This window comes from Blennius ocellaris, assembly GCF_963422515.1.
Source record: "Blennius ocellaris genome assembly, chromosome: 8".
Taxonomy (NCBI): domain Eukaryota; kingdom Metazoa; phylum Chordata; class Actinopteri; order Blenniiformes; family Blenniidae; genus Blennius; species Blennius ocellaris.
In genome coordinates, this window is record NC_137657.1 from 18,744,541 (window position 1) to 18,763,203 (window position 18,663).

Sequence of the window (18,663 nt, forward strand, 5' to 3'; positions counted from 1 at the left end):
CTATTGGCAGAAAGTCACTGCTAAGTAACTTTGTGCTCAAGCGTCACGTCCACAGGAGAACATGACTCTGTTGTTTAAAATGAACTTTTACCCTTTTATCTTCATTTCATGTGTACAGTGTGTGTCTGTTTGATGTTAATGTGAAATAATTAAATGAGATCAACACTCACCTCTGCTGTGTTGTCACTTTACTCACAGCAGTATTCATGAATGCATTCTACATCTTTATGTTTCTGTGCAGTTTAAAAAAAGTATGACCTGCAGACCAATCCTCGTCAGATTGATTAACACAAGCTCGAAAGAGGGCCGGTGGTATCCTAAAGCACCGCAACCACCATGGACATCGCCTGCTAAATGTCTCACTATGGAAGGATGTACAGATTTCAAATAAACAGAGTAATTCTGATTTCTAACCCTCAAACTGGTCCTCCTCGTAAACACCCACAAGGTCTGTAGTCCAGTATTTCTCCATTTTCTCATTTATTTATTTTTTTTATCTTTTTGCACTCCTTTGAGCTGCTTCCCTGTTGTTTGTGAAACAATGAGAATGAATTCTATACCAATCATGATTCTAATCTTACTGGCCAAACACTGACACAAAGAACTGTATACTTATTTTGAATTCATACCATGGACTCCACATGCATCACAATCAACTTTTAAACCAAATCCAAAATACCAAGAGACGCAACTCCCCCTTTCCTTTCTTGTCTCTGTGCATGCAAAACTCACTTGTGCAGTTTGGAGGCGTGCCAGACCACGTGCCATTGGCCAGACACTGGCGTGTGGGCGACCCAGTGAGGAAATATCCTTCAATGCAAGAGTAGAGAATGGAGTGGGAGAATGTTGTGCCATCCACACGGGAAATACGCCCATGAGCTGGGGTACCAGGGTTCCCACACTGCACCGCTGCAACACAAAGGAGAAGAGAATGGATGTGAAAGTCAAAAGTGTAATAAAGTAATTGATTTTTTATTTTAACAATCTAGAGGTCAGAAGCCTCCCAAGGTGGCTGCAAGATTGCTTCTAGAGGTCTAAGTGATTGAACAGCTGTGAATATATTATTCCTCCTGTATCATAAAAAAAAAAATAATAAAGGAACATCACAGTTTTTTTTTATCATGAGAATGGCTGAAAATTATTCTTTTCTTCCTCTATTCTGATTAACAATCCTGTAATATTGTGTCAAGGCTGGACCAGATTCCTTAATGTGTGCGGAGACTCTTCATTATGCATGTGTGCTTCAAATGTCTTTACTCTTAAAGAAGCTGTAAAGCCGCCAGTAATGAAACACGAATCTATACAGCATAACAGCTTTATCAAGAAAAGCTAATGAGCAGAGTTGCCGCAGTGGTACAGAAGAAAGCCTTGCAGTATTGATGAGTCATTATTACACAAAGTGCAGCTTGTGTATTGTCAGGTGCCAGAAACACATCTCATACTGTCCAAAACATATGTTTATAGGGGTTAAAGTAAAATCCTGCAGTTAATGCTTAAGGACTCAACGTTCAGCACTGAAGGTAAAATAAATTCATGAATGTGTAGTTATTGGTAGGGATGAGATGAACTTCCTGAAAAGGAGAGAATGGTTTGGGCTTTGTATTATCTTTTTTTTTTTGCATTTTCAAAAAGAAGCTAACCAAAATGTATCCTTCATGACATGCGAGGACAGAGTGTGCTTCACGTGCTTTTCTTCTGCACCAAATCATGTCTAATTACAAAACTGATCTGCTCTCTCAATCACCTAATTGCCTGGAAAATCCGAAATAGGAATTCTTGTGGCAGCCAGACGTGGTGAAAGTGCAGTGGTGATTTCTCAATTACCACATGTGCAGACACACAAGCTCATCAGGGTGCAAACAGTCAGTCAGTCTCAGCCTCACAATACTGTACTGTGACTGCACATACACTCAGAAAAAGGAACAACCTCAGCACGCGCGCGCACACACACACACACACACACACACACACACACACACACACACACACACACACACACACACACACACACACACACACACACACACACACACACACACACACACACACACACACACACACACACACACACACACACACACACACACACACACACACACACACACACACACACACACACACGGTTCGTCCTGTGTGCATTTCCCCAAAATAAAGTATGTGAGCATGTTTGGTTACCTCTTTTAATAATTCAAGGCAGACATGATGGCAGACACACAAAACAGATCCTGATGGCATTGTGAGATGGATATTAGGCTGAATATCCACAGCGACTGTTTTCCAGAGACTGTAAAAGGCTGTAGATAATGGATGGATCGGCTTTAACACTAGACAGGGCTTTAGATCACAAACAGACAGGACTGAAACTCATTCAGGCCCTGGTGAATTCTTGCCTCATCCCCACTGAGGTGGAGGGATGTTTAAAACAATCTTTAAATCAGGAGTTCAGCTGGGAGATGTTGAGATAAAAAGCTAGTGGAAGAGAGATGTGGAGTTTAAAAAAGGAGCGAGAAGCAGGAAAAAGCTGAACAACAACAAAGGGCAGGGGACAGAGGAGGGATGGATGGAGATGGTGCATAGGCAGAGAGGCGGCAAGGCTACAAGATTAAGAGAAATCAGAAAAGAAGCAAGAAAAAAAGGCTAACATTAGGGAAAATTAATGGCACAGGAAAAAAGAAGGAAACAAGGCAGATACAATGAAAGGCACATTCAAAGAGAGTAGTTTGGAGAGCCTGTGCATTGGCCTATTATATTAAAAATGACACTGGCGGTGTTCCAAGCTGGCGGACAGTAAGCTGAGGAGAGGAGAAGCAGTCAAACATTTGCCTCAATATCCGGTTGACCCCTGGGGGTAATTTATGCAAGATGTAGAGCTGGCGTTCCGTGAACTAATATCTTCAAAATCCACAATGATTCATTTATCACAATCCAAAAAGAACTTGGCTTTAGGTGTCTAGAATTAATGAATTTTTTGGTTGCAGTCTGGAAGCTCGTCACAGCACCATGTGCTGACAGAAAAAAACCAGACTGCAGTAGAGAGATATTTATCCATCTGGTGCAACATTGCGTTTATAAGCTTTCGCAATAATTTGTGCATGTTGCAGAATGCAGCCAATATGTTACACACACTATTATGTGTGCATCAGATATGGCTGAGTACCGTTTCTATTGTTCGGATGACAAAGCTTATGCAAGTTGTGTACGATTTTCTTTGGAAACAATGAATTTTGTGGAGTATACAAAGCGAAACCTATGCATCATCAATAGTTTTGGGATGTGATATGGCAAATGGGTTTCACTTATATTGCAGTTTTCCACTGCTTAGGCAGCCCAGAAAGATTTATACATTGTTAGACACATTCATTCATTCACACACACTCACACTCACACACCAATAGTGACAGCTGCTGTGCAAAATGCTCAATCCATCCATTTGGAGCAATTTGGGGTTCAGTGTCTTGCCTGTACATTTTTTAGATTTAATGGATAAGGAAAAAAAAAATCCTAACATCTTGTTTTTAGGTTGTCTCAAAAACACTGGTTCCCTCTCGAGTGATGCAGTTTTCCAAGTCCCAGTCTGATGACATTAGAGTTAGAGTTTTGTGAGACTACAACTATTTTAACTTGTGAGTAATAGATCACATAAAACAAAAAGGGTATAAAGAATGTTGATAATTTAAGGGTTAAAATGCAAACGCTATATCCAGTCAGAATATAAAAAGTGTTGAGATTCAATGCTGAACCTGGTGTAATCTCAGCCTACAAATGCTCACTTGTGTGTGAGAAAACGTGTGTTACATCTCAGTGTGACTTCTTCAAGTGCTTGACACTAATTCGACATAAATATTTCAAAGATTTCCTTACGTTTGCAGAATGGCTGTTTCCCAGACCAGGTCCCGTTGGGGAAGCAGATCCTCTCTGCAGAGCCGTACAGCGTATGTCCCACTGCACAGGTGAAGCGCACCTTGCTGCGAACCTTGAAGTTTCCTGCGTCCCTGCTGGCATGGGCAGGTGTGCCCGGATCCCCACAGGTGCCCGTTGAGTCCCCTGCAGAGACACACACAGAGCAATGAAAACACAGAGGAAACTCTCCACTTCAAGTGTCTGTGCACATCAGCAGATGGATCCTTTTGGGCTAGTGCAGCAGTGAATTACAGCACAATATTATTGTTTGTCAAGCAAAAGGACAATATAGAGAGAGCTTAGACTAAAAGTGGACAACTTTAAAGTCCTCCAGAAAGATCCTTAAAAAAAGAAAAACAACACAATGCACCAATGAGCAGTTGTCGCCGTGCCAACAACCTAGAGGACCAACACTTTTCACTGCTTTGACACCGGGAGCTTTCTGTCCATAAAAACAGCAGTGCCAGCATTAAAGGGCAACCAACTGTGGTGATGAGAAATGATGGATGCAATTTGACCTCTGCAGCTAAATGCAATTTCATAATCCTGAATTATCTTTTCTGTGTTTCCTCCTTTGGAAGAATATTCAGTATAACCACCTTGCACTACCTGCCATGCATGACTACGAGGACAATTAGATGAAAGACACAATGTCTCTTGTTAATTCTCTCCATGTACCTATTTGCATTGTCTCCAGTGGGCGAAAGAAATAGGACATGTTCGCCTTCTGAACCATAGGAAATGAGAGAGTTGACAGGTATGGAATCAGGGCAGTGCCATCACTACTGAAGATTTTATGATGTGCTGAACAGTGAGCCAAGCTGAGTGGTGTGTGTATGCCAGAATGGAGTCCATGGGGTGCAGTGGGGCGGTTTTGTATTCACCTGGGACACCCTCTGAGCAAATGGAAAAAAGCACATAACACCAACCACCCTTTTCACAGTTGTTGCTGCCGTTGTTTTCTTCCTCACAGAAATGAAACCAGTGGCAGAAAGAAATAGGACAAAAAAAGTCCTCCGAAGAAAGACTATCAGAGACTGACTTACGGAAATGTACGCATTCTAATGAATCCATCAACATAGATACCCTCTTTATGGGATACTCTAGTTTTACTGGATTGGCTTAAGATGCTGTTTCTTGAGCTATGCACACACCCTTTGCATCATTCCCTAGGTGCTTGCATCTGCTCTCTGTGTACAGAGCTGCAAACAGCTGCAGTAATACTGGACTTGTTGACAAAGCCTTGCTGCACAAACACAAAGCTCATATCTTCAACACACATCCCACTGCTCATACTGTATGTGCACAAACCGCATCTGTCTGGTCAAGGGCTCACAGCTGGATGATAGGCTTGCGTGTGGACGTGGTCAGCAATTCATGAGTGTACACATGTGAATGTACTGTGCATAAAAAGTGAATTTGACACATGTGAGTGTCTCATGTACTTGCATGCACATTAACATTCGCAAGCTTAATATGCATAAAATTTAGCAGCTTTGTGCATTTGTGTTCATGTAGGTCTGAGGGCAGCTTTCGGTACTTCATTAGTCTCTTTTGGTGAGGGAGCTTGACTGCATGCACTGTGAAGACTATAATCTCGCTAATTGGGATGGCCGTGGATTTACTTAGAATCTGAGTTAATGTCCGTTCACCAGGATTCCTTTGTGAGAAAATAATAAGGACCTCAACTCAGCCATGCAACAGATGAGGACAAAGGGGGAATGGCTTGGCAAGCAGTTTTTAAGCCCTGTCTTACTAATTAACAAGGGAAGACAGATGAGAGGAAGGATAGATGCATGGATGGATGCATGGATGAGAACTGTTGCTGACGCTGGGACAGACTTCTATGGAATTCATAGTCCAAAGGATTTTGTTGCTACTGGTGATGAACAGACACTGAGAATTACAATGTGTAATTTTCATAGGTTGCAGATAAAGCTGTCAGAAGACTATGCAGAAACCTATTTCAGCATATAAACATCACAATTGCTGAAAAGCTAAGATGAAAATTATTTAAATAAGCTCAAAGAACATGATAAGTGAATTATTAAAAATACACATTTGAATATAATTAGTACTTTCCATACAGATGATTTCATCTTACTAACACTGGGGTATTTATTGCATCACTTGTGGGATTTCCCCCCCCCCTTTTTTCTTCTCCTCAATGTGTCAGTGTAAACTAGGTGTTGAAATGTTCACTTGCACTAATCTAAGCAGCAGCACATCTTCAGTTTCTGTGGGGAAAAAAAAGTAGTTCCAGCTGTGTTGTGGCTGTAGTTTCTGCTGCAGCTGTAACAGATGTTTACTGCCTAAATCCATCAAGCCTCTTCGCGATGAACAAGTGATCTAGAATAGTGCAGTCTTTCTAATAAAAGGTGCTGATTTCATAGGTAATTAGAAATAGTGATGCAGTAATCCTGTGTGACAAAACCTGCCTTGACTTTTCGTGGTGAAATAAATCAAAAATAGATTTTCTGAAAGTATTTTTGCAAGGGAAAGTGTTGTGTCATTACAAAATGATTTTGAGTTACACTTTGCAGTCTGTTTGTAATCAAAATTCCTACCATATAGTTATGTTTATACTCAGCACATCAATTTCCCTTTGCTTGCTAAGTTACATCATTATTTATTATGATTAAATCCTGTGGTCCCTGACCCAGGACTGTTATACTGTGACATACTCCATGATTTAGTCTCAAAACAGCACTGGTTCTTTGACAACTCAAATGTTTGGGAATAGAATCTTGTTGGCTTTACTTATCGTACTTTTTCAGGGATGAGTTGATGCTGATTGGGAAAATTTAAATTAAATGTACTAAATCTATTCTGGTATTAAATAGGATTTTTTTTCTCTCTCTCTCTTCAATGGAGTTGTACAAATTAACAGGATTTCCTCAAACAAAACGGAGGCAATAAAGCTTGTGTTGGTTACAAGCAGCTCCAAGTGAATGATGGAGGAAAATATAATGCAAAATTACAAATCATCGCTTTTTGAGAGGCTCATTTGTCATAGCAGCAGGGAGCTGATCAAATCATCTAAATAACAGATTGCAAATTGCCTTTAAAACCTTGTCGATGATGAGGAAATATAAACTTGTAATACCGGTACTGTTTTTTTCTGACCAACTACATTAAAATGATATGCTTTAATAGAGTCTTCAGTGATAATGGGGTTATTATGTTGCACACACATTATAATTCAGGCTCAAACAACAAGACAGTTCCCAGCACGTTTCTGCATCCATTGCTCCACCTTTTTAAACTAAGAACAGAAACTAGTGGAAGATGGATTGAAGCCTCAGACGATGTGCCTTTCCTTCCCATCGAAAGAATCTTACTTCCTGCTTTGCAACCGTCTAGTAAATACTAAATACTGAAGGTGAGTAGAGACTCCTATTTTGAAGAGGAAGGAAAAAATAACTGTCATACAAGTCTGCTTACAAACATTACTTTTGGGTCAGTGAGCTGAACAAACTGAGTGAACATTCAGTAAAAAGGATCCACTTAAATGGTCGGGAATGCTTAAGTGTGATGGGAAGGAAGTGCACAGAGGGGATTAAGGGGGGAAAGTTTGTTGTTCTGCAGACATACACTATAAGACACTTTTTCCTCCTGTTTTCAGAAAATGTCGAGCGAAAAGTCTGGAACTAAATGTGCTGAAAACAGGACTTGGAAAGTGCAACTTGTATCTGCGAGAGCCCGGTTTTGGGTTATGTCAGTGGTAAGGTTTCAAACTGAGCTAATTGGGAAATAACATTTGCTTCTGCACATTGTTTGGCTGAGACATTAAATCACATTTCGCTTTTACTGAATCAAGTGATGTGTTTGGCATCATATCTCCATGGTTTGGCACTGCTTCAACATGAGTGCACTTTTTCTAACATTCATCCATTACAGATATGTCAAATTATGAAGATGGGAGTATTTATGTAAAAAGTGAAACGTCTAATGCAAAACAAACACACAACGAACTAAAATACCTCCTCAGGCTCCTTGATTGTGAGCTGTAAACTGGCTGAGTTTTCTATCAAATATCTCATCAGCACCAGGGCCAGTGGTGCTATGCTGCTGCAGTGTGGTATTTGTGAGCCTTTTGGATACTCTGCTGACTTATTTACTGAGTTACCAAGCTTTGGTTTAACTCGCACAAGTTTGGATATTTCTGTAAATGTTTGTGACAATCCAACATAAAAAAGATGAATGGAGTTCCATTTACCCTGCTAGTAGCATTGAGAGATGACATTTAACCAATTTCACAGCAATCTATCTCTCTGGAGACTTGACTCTTTGTTCATCTCCAAAAACCAGACACTGTAAATGACTTTCAGTGGAACAACCTACTGCAACAGAAATGTCCCTATGACAAAGGTTTGCTGTGTATTTTCTCTGTAATAATCAAAATATTGCAAAGTTGTTTGTGTTGAATTTAAAAACCAATTTTCTATTTAATTCACTATGAGGGGAATAGCAGTATTCTCGGTGATGAATATCTAAAAGTTGGATAAGAAACGTAATCACAACTTTGTGACTATTATCTTAAATTCGTGAGAAATAACTTAAGTCCAAGCCTGTGTAAAAAGTAGAGATCAAATCAGATGAAGTTTAATATATTATCAATAGACAGTCTCAAAGGGAAGTAACGTTTTCACAGTTTGAATGAGGGCTGGAGTGCGTGTGTGCGAGATTGTGTATTTGTGTACCTGAGCAGTGGGGCAGGGGACCACTCCAGTGTCCGTTCAGTTGACAGGTGAGTGAAGAATCCCCTATGAGCTGCCGTTCTCCGAGGCACGAGTAGCGCACAGTGGAGCCAAACGTGAACTTCTCCCCTCTTAAGACTCCATGGGGAGGTGTACCTGGGTTCCCACAGTCCACCTCTGCATCATAAGAATTTGGAGAACATCATGAGGGACTTGTATGTACGGTTGAGCGATTCAATACACAAGACCATCATATTCTTACTGGTGTAGGCAGAAAATGTCTTTTAAAGTATGATGTATTTGAAAAATATAAAACTTTTTTTTTCTCCTTAAATTAGCTCTACAACTTGCATGCCAACTCTATGTACCATTGCTAAAACAAATTAAGCCCTGTCAGAAGCAGCTACCAGTCCACTGCACTGATTTGAACTTTGAATCTCCAAGCTTGTGTGGAAAGAGCGACTTAAGCTGATTATGTGTCTTAATATGTTAAACAGAAATCTGTTGGTTTGCACAGAACTGCTCCAATTTTTTTTTTTTACCATCACTTTTCATAAAAAAGGCAATTTGATTTGATTTTTCTTCCGTAAGTATATGGTAAAAATAACACAATGGGTGTTTCATTAAAGTGCCAAGACTCAACTTCAATGTGAGTAGTTCACATTAATGCTGAAAGAAAAGAGGAAAAGTTCTTTAAGGATACCAAAGTGGTCAAAGTTGAGGGCTGAAAAAAATAATGTGACAGATACACCTGAAGTCAAACATCATCAAGCTATTTGGATATCTTCGTGCATTTTGGATATAAATTTCATTTCGGGCATGTCGCGCAATCCATCAGCTCATGTGACTGACAGAGTCTGAGATGGCTTCACCGTAAATGCCATCTGGTTCCTTTGGATAATTTTTCAAGGATCATAGTCTTTCTGAATGATGAGATTTTGTTCAATGAGTTCCGACACTTTCAGGTGAATCTGAGCACACAGAGCGCTCGTGTAGACCTCTGCATTTATAATGCTGCTTCAGTGAGCAGTGAAATCAATGGATCAGTCAATAAATGCTAGTGTGCCAGTTTTACTGACAGCCATTCATTTACCACCCCGTGCTATTATTTAACTGAATTTCATTTAAGTTTTTTTCTTCCATCCACAAAACTTTGTTCCACAACAAGATATTTGCTATCATTCCAACCGTCTTCTTCCCCTCCGTCTGTATGCTAACTGTCAACCATGAGCCGCGTGCCAGCTTTTGTCCTCAAACTAATGTTGACACAGCTGCCCAACAGTTAGTAACCAAGTATCCACTTACCTCTGAATGATTGCAACCGGGTACTTGAGCTAAAATGTCTGTTTGCTCAACAGTGAACACTAAAGTACTCAAGTTAAAGCTGAGACTCCACTGTTTACTGTAGCATGAGTATACAGAGCTTGAAGACAAAAAAAAAAAAAAAAAAACTAAAAAACCCCCAGAGATATGATCATGATAAAATGTGTAACGGAATTCTTTCAGGCTAAGTTTAGTACATTGAATCCTCTCGTTACAGTCTTTGTTTGACCTTCAAGTATATTTATACGATGCTGTGTTTATTAAGCTTAGAGCCATAATGCAAAATAAGTTTCTGTAATATTGCAAAGTTAATTTCCTTACAAAGAGTCAGTGATGCCTGGAGCAGCAAATAAACATTTGTGACAGATACCCCCGTGGATCACTTTAATTACTGTTCCGTTTGATAAAGGGAACGCAGTACCTCGTCTCTCTACCATGAAAAGAAATGTTTCCCAGTCTATGAACAAAAACATAAAGGGTTTACTTCCAACCAGGTGTTCCAGAGCCACAATAGCACCAGACAACCCCTGCAGTTCATAGATACTTGTTGTAATGTAGAATGTTTAGGTTTTAGGAGACATTAGTTATGTACTGAACAACTGGTCCCAACAACAGTTCAATAGTGCAACATAAACCTAACCCACCAAAGTATCCTGCCCCACACAGATGCTCTCAGCGATCGTATGTAGCTAGTTGTACCATTAAAAGTCTGGAAGAAAACAACATGATTCGGGACACGTGTTTAAGAATGAGACATATTTTCAAAAGCCTTTCCTCGAGTCTCTGCTCCAGTGTTGGACCTCAATGTGACTTTAAGGTAAAACGCACAACACGGAACACTGGTGCAGCGAATGCACAGAACCATAAATCCTAAAACATCCTTAATTACATGACAAATGTTTACACAGTTTTCATTTGATTTTCAAGGTAGGAAGAAACTTCATGTACCAATGCATTCTGGTAGAGGTTTGTCCCAGTGGCCCACAGGCTGGCAGGTCAGCACCGAAGAGCCAAACAGGTAATATCCAGGGTTGCAATCGTAGAAGACCACGCTGCCGAATGTGAAATTGCCATGTTCAATCTTACTCTCCCGGATGGAGTTAGCGGGGATACCGGGGTCAGTGCAGTTAACCACTGTGTTAAAAGACAAAGAAAAGACAGTTGCAGGGTCATTAATTCCTCAAACATTTGGATCATGATAAAAGAATAAAGAGAACTGTGAACTGATAGCAATTAATTTTTCATTGCTGCAAGGATAATTCAGCCCAGATATTTTCAAACAAATTGCTGTGAGAACTTCAAATTTATTTAATTATTCAACTAAATGTTTATAAAAAAAAAAAAAAAACGCCTCTTGCCATTAGCCGTTATCCTTCTTGCCTTGAGTGCTCAAACATCTATTCATGGTTTCCTGGAAGCGTGACATTTTATGGAATGAGTGATTCGAAAAGTGTTGCACAACCTCTTCTCACAGAAAAATACAAGATCACTATGAGCAAATTCTCTTCACTGACTTTTCGTCTTATGTTAGGTTGCATCTTCCAATTTTGGTCATAAGCAACAGCATTTTTCTTTAACCAGTCTTGTTTAATTTCTGCAGCGACAACACGTCAGAGTAGACACCTTCAGATTAGAGCCACCAACGCAACCCACTTTTCATAAACATCAATTAATTATGGCTTTCAAGTACAAAACTAATTCATTTGTGATGCATCTCACAAGACATGAATGCTGACTCAAGCCAAAGTGGAAAATGTAGTTCCTGGCCACGTTTTCACGCCAAGTTCATGTAAATGTACGACCTCTGGTCACGTGGTTGCTGTGACATTAAAATGTGCACAATGTACCACGGCGGCTCGAGAGATGAAATACAGCAAAGAGGCCTCTTTAATGAGATTATAATACTCCAGTTGCACGATCAAGGTTTTGTCCTGGCATTTATAATGCTTATATCTGACGTGTTCTCTTTTTCTTTGCATTTATGTATGGGATATAAACTGAAAGCCCATGTAGCGTATATGTCACCATATTTGGACAGGAATTATTAAAATATCCTGGCAGTAATTTGACCAATTACTGAAGCCTGATTTACTCAATCACATTGTTAGGAATCTCTCTTGGAATCTGTGCCATCTCTTTATTTTGGTTGGAGCTCTATTTGCATAAAAGCTATCTGTCAGCTTCAGAGTTAATAATAGAAGAGTTGACATGACCTCATCAATGGGATTTAATTTTTTATTTTTTTTCCCAAATGGGGAGCAAGTAGGCACAGGCTATATTAAGCTTTGTCAATAATAATAATATCACTCGATCCGGTGTTCTGAACACCAAAAGGCACAAATTCATGAGCATCCATTTTAGGAGCAGTGAGGTTCCAGATGCACTCTGCTCACTGTGTGTTTCACTCAGCTGCAAAGCACAAGAGGGTGAAATTAAGTTCAAAGCAACATCAAATTAAATCAATAATGCAAACGTGTGACAAAGTTGGCTTAATGTGAGAACATTTAAGTGGGACCAAACAGACATATTTTGACAAAGGGACTCATGGCAGTTTAATGTGATTTCATTCTTTTGATCTTTCTCCAGGTCTGTCTCCAAGGTGCTATTCACATTAATGAAAATGGTGTCTCTTTGTATCTAAGCGCCAGTGAAACATACGCCAAATGGAAAGATATTTTTAATGGGAAAAGTCTGGCAAATCTAGCTTTGGCTCATCAGATCCAGAGGTAGCAGACCAATTAAAGCCACACTGGATATGATTCAATTTCATTTGTTTAATTCAACATTTTAATAATGGTTTTGAAGATGTTACCTTCTTCAAATAGAATTTTGGAAACAGTTATTAGCTTTCAGTGCTGGCCTACTTTAAATTTAGGACATCAGCCTCAAATATCCATCTCTCGCTAGAAGAATATAAAACTGTGGGTTTTTTGCTATCATCGGAGTGCTGGTGGTGAAGGCATTGCTAATGAGTTGAACCTGTGCAAACTGCAAATGGTCACAACTAAAAAAACAGACATCATCGCACACACAGTGGGAATTTATCCACTGAATGCATTCTTGCCTTGAAAGTAACCTTTCCCTCCAGCACATTGGTACAAGCTGGCAGTAAAATTTTCGAAACAATTCCCCACTCGCTCCTTCCTTTCTATACATCTTGCTGTAAGCTCATTATTGCCGTTTCTGGTCTCTTGCTCTAAGGCCAAGGCTCCAGATGTTGCTGCCTCATGCTCAAATCTGAGCACCAGAAGCAGGTAGTGGCTTTCTTTCACTGGAATCAATTGACATGCGAATACCTCCTCAATCCAATCTGCTTATTTGTTTTTGCAAGCTGGCAGTCACTGGCTGCTGGTACCTGAATGATCATGATACATCTGCTGGCTGCTGAGCTCTTGTGGTCATCCGAGCTACAGATCCCCAAATAATCACAAAGCACCTGAAAAAGCTATCTCATTCTGTTCCAACGCACGCGCTGGATCCTATTTATGCTTGCTGGCAGCAACGTGATCCATTTATGACCAGCCTGATTCACCGAAGCAGTATTAGATGAAAGTGGCTGTCGTCAGGGAGATAGGAAAAAAAAAAGAAAAGCCTCTCGTTGTCGAACCACTTTTCAAAAAAGGATCCTTGGAACTGGAAATGATGCATATGCATGTGTGTGCGTCTCCAGTTCAAAATGTTTACTTTTGATTGTTATTTGATCTGACTCCAGAGGAAACGTTTCTGGTCAGAAGCCTAGGTAAACACAGCACAGGCAGCTGAGATCGACTGTCAAGGTACATTTGCATCCTTTGGAAACTTTACTTTGCTCAAAATGACAGATATTTATTCAGTCTGCAGGTGCTCTGTCGCTGGACCTTACCTCTGCATGTTGGTGGCTGCTGGCTCCACTGACGGTTGGCTTGGCACTGAGCTGTGGAAGGTCCTTCCAGGGTGTAGCCTTTGTTGCATGAGAATCGCACCACGTCATTGTAGTTGAAGCCATCGCCTACGGTGCGGCCATAGATAGGGCTACCGGGGTGGCCGCATGTGATGGCTGAAGTCGACACATGTCAACCAGGTGTGTCACAACAGCAAGAGGCAGCAGATAGGAGGGAGCATGAAAAGGCAGCGGGAGGGGATGCGAAGAGAAGATAAGAGGTGTTCAGGAACATGGAGAATGTGGAGAGAGAGGAATATCAATAACAATGATTGGGGGTCACATACAGTGACTACTTTCATAGGAAAGTCATTATCATATGATTAACCTCAAAGGACAATGGAAAATTAGTACTCAAGACATGGTTTTAACTGGAAAATGGTAAACAGCCCTTTTTGGAGCATCAATAGGTGAAGAGGAGATTGCAAATCACATTACAAGGATTAGTGTATATATACATATATATATATATATATATGCATAGTCCACTACTGTCGTTACATATAATTAAATATAATTATAAATATAATTAAAAACGAAAACAAAATTGTACCATGTTAATTCACTTCCTTTACACCTACAATATTTCCAGAAATAAAAAGTGTATTTTGGTGAAGTTATTCAGTTTAATCCACCAGTTACTTCATTTAATAAGGACTCGTTCTCAGGAATTAATGGGAAAATATCTTGCTGAGAAAAGGCATCACTCTAACCCCCTCCGGTTTCTCCTGATCCACTCCTCCTATTCCCCCAATACCCTAAAGCTCTCTGCTGAATCCAAGCTGATCTGCCATTGAGCATTAAACATTTTTATTGACAGAATTCGAAATACAGCTTCATTTATTCTGGCATATTTTGATAATGCAATCATGGCATATTTTGAAACACTTCTCCTTGGTAATCACATAAACGTGCACCCATGCAAATCCCTTTTGCATTGAGTGACTCAATGTCAAATTGAACTCTGTTTTTTTTCCACAGAGAGCCACAAAGTTTCTGTTATCACTACTCCCCTGCTGCTCTCCCCCCCCCCCCCCCCCCCCCCCACTCCTAAATCTACTTGTGGAGAATTAAAAGGTGAGAAGTGGCGTTTAAGTACTCACGGATACAAACTGGGAGCGCGCCAGACCAGTTATGGTCCTGTTGACAGATCCGCACTGAGGATCCAATGAGCCTGAATCCTGGGTTGCACTGATAAACCACTGTGTCTCTGTAACCAAAGTTCTCTCCAATGACCTGTCCGTTCACAATCTGCTCAGGAACACCACAGTGGCCAGCTGGGAAACAGTGGGGTGAAGAAAAAAAAAAAGAGAGAGAAAAAAAATAAACAAAAAACAACGAGAGTTCTTTTTGGCTAATGTTCATAGATTCTTCACAGATACACATTTTTTTTAATTTGGTGACAGAATTTTTATTATGAGAAACTGGTAAAACTCTGCAAGCATCACAGTGGAGATTTTGATTCTACGGCCTATCATTTGGGAGAAATGGTGCAGTGGGTCCCACTGAAGTAATGGCTGATGTTTGCAGGGGGAGAAACACAATTTTGATTGTGATATCACGTTTGAATAACTTTGCATTTTGACAACAGTATTACAAAAACAATTTAGGAAACTGGTGTTTTAAAAGGTCTTGGAACTATAATGAGGGCAAGCAAAATCAGTTAGTGTATTCATGAAAGATATTGGATTTGGAAAAGCATTTTTCAGCTCATTATTTCTGAACTATTCCTCCAAAATTCAGACTGGCCGCAGCTTCACTTGCAGCGATAAGTTCCCTTTTTTTCATTTACGGTAGACAGGGCAAAGCATGTGCAAGTCTTCAAAATTTGTGCAATATGCTCCTGCACATAATCGTATTACTTTCAGCTACAATAAATCCCTTCTCAGAGAGGACGAATCTTGCTGAGATTTCCACTGCCACTTAAAACCTGGGAAATTGCCACTGACTGTGAGTCTGATTTCCCTAATTCACTCCTGCACCTAGAAATGCAGCCGAGCATTTTATTATCACACTCAAGTTGAGAGCAGCCAGATTTGGTGAAGATAATGCTGAAGTAGACGACGATACCAACAGGTCCCAGTCTCTGTTAACCCAGTCATTCATATCACTAAATAAGTAATAGGTGCATTTTTTTAATGAACTGAACCAATCTTGAGCAGTGCGCTGAGTGGTGGTGGCACGCAGTTGAGAAATGGACTAATGCGTCTGCCAAGAAAACCTTCACATTCTGCTGCTGCGTGGGTTTGAATGCAGCTCAAGTAATTACGTATGTCTCATTTTCTTCCACAGTACAGAGCTGTGATGAGCTATGGTAAGCAAAGCTATTGCACATTTTCTTGTTTATATATCCTTCACAACAGTCCAAATGGAGCGGTTACAGCTTGGCAAGTGTATCAGGGTTTCAGGGAAGCTGTGGCTCTACATCTGCTTTCTCACAAAATTAACATTTCACAAACACCAAATCGCACTGACTTAAAGGATTTGCTGTATGGAGCCCTGCTTTAATCCACTGCAGGTACTTGCCAAAAAAGTGCTCACATATTTGCAAAACAAATTGCACCTCCGGATATCATCAAGGTCTGAAACGGTCTGACATATTTTAGTGGCATCTCGGAGTACAAAGCCTGATGTCAGAGCCTCGCATCCTCTAAATGTTTTACATTCATTGGACATACACGCTAGGCAACAGAGGCAATTATAGCTACCCTCTGCCTCCCCATCTGGCTCTATTCTGGGCATGTTGACCGCAACAAAAAACCCTCATACTTTGAACAGACTGCCAGTAGTTTTTAACCCAGGACAAAGCCTTCCTTTAAAAAGTCAAAGCGAACTTTTAGACCCTGCTTACCCAGGCATTGAGTCTCCATCCCACTCCAAAGGCCAGAAAGGAGACACTCTCGAACAGTAGATCCAGTTAAAACATGGCCAAGGTTACAGCTGAAAATGGCTGATGCTCCAAAGGTAGTTTGAGTCCCAATTTTCTTCCCTTTAGGAGGAGTGGGAAGATCGCCACAGGAAATTACTGCAACAAGATGAGGAGGATAAGAAAAAGAAGAGGAAGGAAAGTGAGAAGGAAGCAGGAGAGTAAGAGAAAAAGAGAAAGAAAGAGGAGAAGGAAGTTGACTTACATCTTTAGAGTCAATGGCAGAGAACAGTCATTTACACTCTTCTTACCGACCTTAATGCGATAAAGGAGTGACCTGTGCTATTTCATGGGGAGGATAATGATGGCGTTTGCCTTTGTCCCAACATCTTTCATCATGTGTGCTGGCATCTCATTTTGCCATTACACGGGCTATTCAGCTCTTTTCCCACTCAAAAGGCAGTTCCCATGGCAGTGGAGGAAAACTTTTATTTCCACTTCACACAATAAACTATTTAAACTGGACTGAGCCGGGAATGGGTGAAGAGCACAAAAGTGAATCTTTGAGCTACCGGTTAAGTGAGGTCAGAATGAGTACTCGTACTTCAAGTCTTGCATTGTGACAGTCAAAGAATAGAGTGAATCTAAGGGAAGACAGACATTGTAATTTTGACTAAATAACAATGAGAAAACACTTCATGTTGTATTTTTCCAGAGGCACAAATGAAATTCAGGAATTTTGTGGAATATGGCTGCATGCTACAGGTTTACTTATGTTTTGGAATAATGCACCAATCAAGCAAAACAGAAAGGAATCGTCATTTATAAAATCCCAATAATTTATATGGGTTACCAACAAGTGTTTCTAAATTGCTCCAAGCAGTCACTCACTTCTACAGCGAGGTCTCTCATTCCTCCAGCTCCACACGCCATTGGCCAGGCACTGGATGTGGGTGGGACCAACACGGTAGTATCCGGGGTTGCAGGTGAAAATTATTTTTGTTCCGTATTCATAGTGTGAACCATTAACTATTCTCCATTTCCCGTGGTCCAGAGAGAAGGAGCTGAGGCTGGGGCACGTCATTACTGGAAAACAAAAAGACAACAAAGACTCAGTGTTAAGTGACTGATGTTGGTTTTGGATTGTTGACATGCACCAGTTGTTATTTTCATTTCTTCTCTCATCCATTGTTCAAACACTGCAAAGCCAAAGCCTGTAAACATAAGTAACAGCCTGTTGAGACCCCCCCAAAAAAAACAAAACCAAAAACATACAAGTAGCTGTAAAGGAAAGTTTTCAGCAGCATAATAAACTCATTCAAGTGTTGTTGTATTACAAATGTTCTTCCACAACATATTTATGAATTGGCACTCTCCAAAACCAAATGAGCTTCAAAACAAACCGTTTCCAAATTTAGTGCGAGACACATATGCAGCAGGGAATAACCATCAGTCTCAGATGAAAACAACGTTGTCAATCATTCTTTACGCTGACTTTCTAACTCAAAGGAGTTGCACTGGCATGTACAACGCTTACCTCAGTGCCAGCCACTGTTTCCTCTCCATGACTATTCTTCCTTTCATCCACCCATCCCAGGGCTTTTGTTAGACAAATTTGAGCTTCTGCATCCGTCGGACTGCAGTCCATATTTAATGACATCTTCTGTTGCAGTGAAAATTACTTGATTTACTAGAAGCTCTCTCATGAATTTGGAAATGCTTACTTGTACTGTGTTCAATTTGAATACCAAAAATATGTGTCTCCTCTATGGCTTTCACCTATCATCACCATCATTCAATTTCTCCCTTCACAAGGCTTGACTTCGTGCATATATATATATATATATATATATATACACATACACACATCCAGTAACCTCAGAGGAAGTAACAACACAAGGCAAAGTTATAAAAATTAAAGTCTTACATAAATCCTATTAAGGTTTGAAGATGTT

General features: G+C 40.3%; 1 protein-coding gene across 1 annotated transcript in view; it reads right to left on the reverse strand.

Annotated features, from left to right (window-relative positions):
* LOC308133227 (CUB and sushi domain-containing protein 3-like) overlaps positions 1–18,663 on the reverse strand; it is a gene marked incomplete at both ends in the record, with an annotated part of 215,521 nt that overhangs the window by 35,564 nt on the left and 161,294 nt on the right. The window contains 8 exons of the mRNA XM_080500528.1: positions 733–909; positions 3,862–4,044; positions 8,604–8,777; positions 10,872–11,057; positions 13,786–13,959; positions 14,946–15,119; positions 16,694–16,867; positions 17,600–17,794. Coding sequence (XP_080356654.1) covers positions 733–909; positions 3,862–4,044; positions 8,604–8,777; positions 10,872–11,057; positions 13,786–13,959; positions 14,946–15,119; positions 16,694–16,867; positions 17,600–17,794 — 1,437 coding nt within the window. The remainder of the gene's footprint in view (positions 1–732; positions 910–3,861; positions 4,045–8,603; positions 8,778–10,871; positions 11,058–13,785; positions 13,960–14,945; positions 15,120–16,693; positions 16,868–17,599; positions 17,795–18,663) is intronic.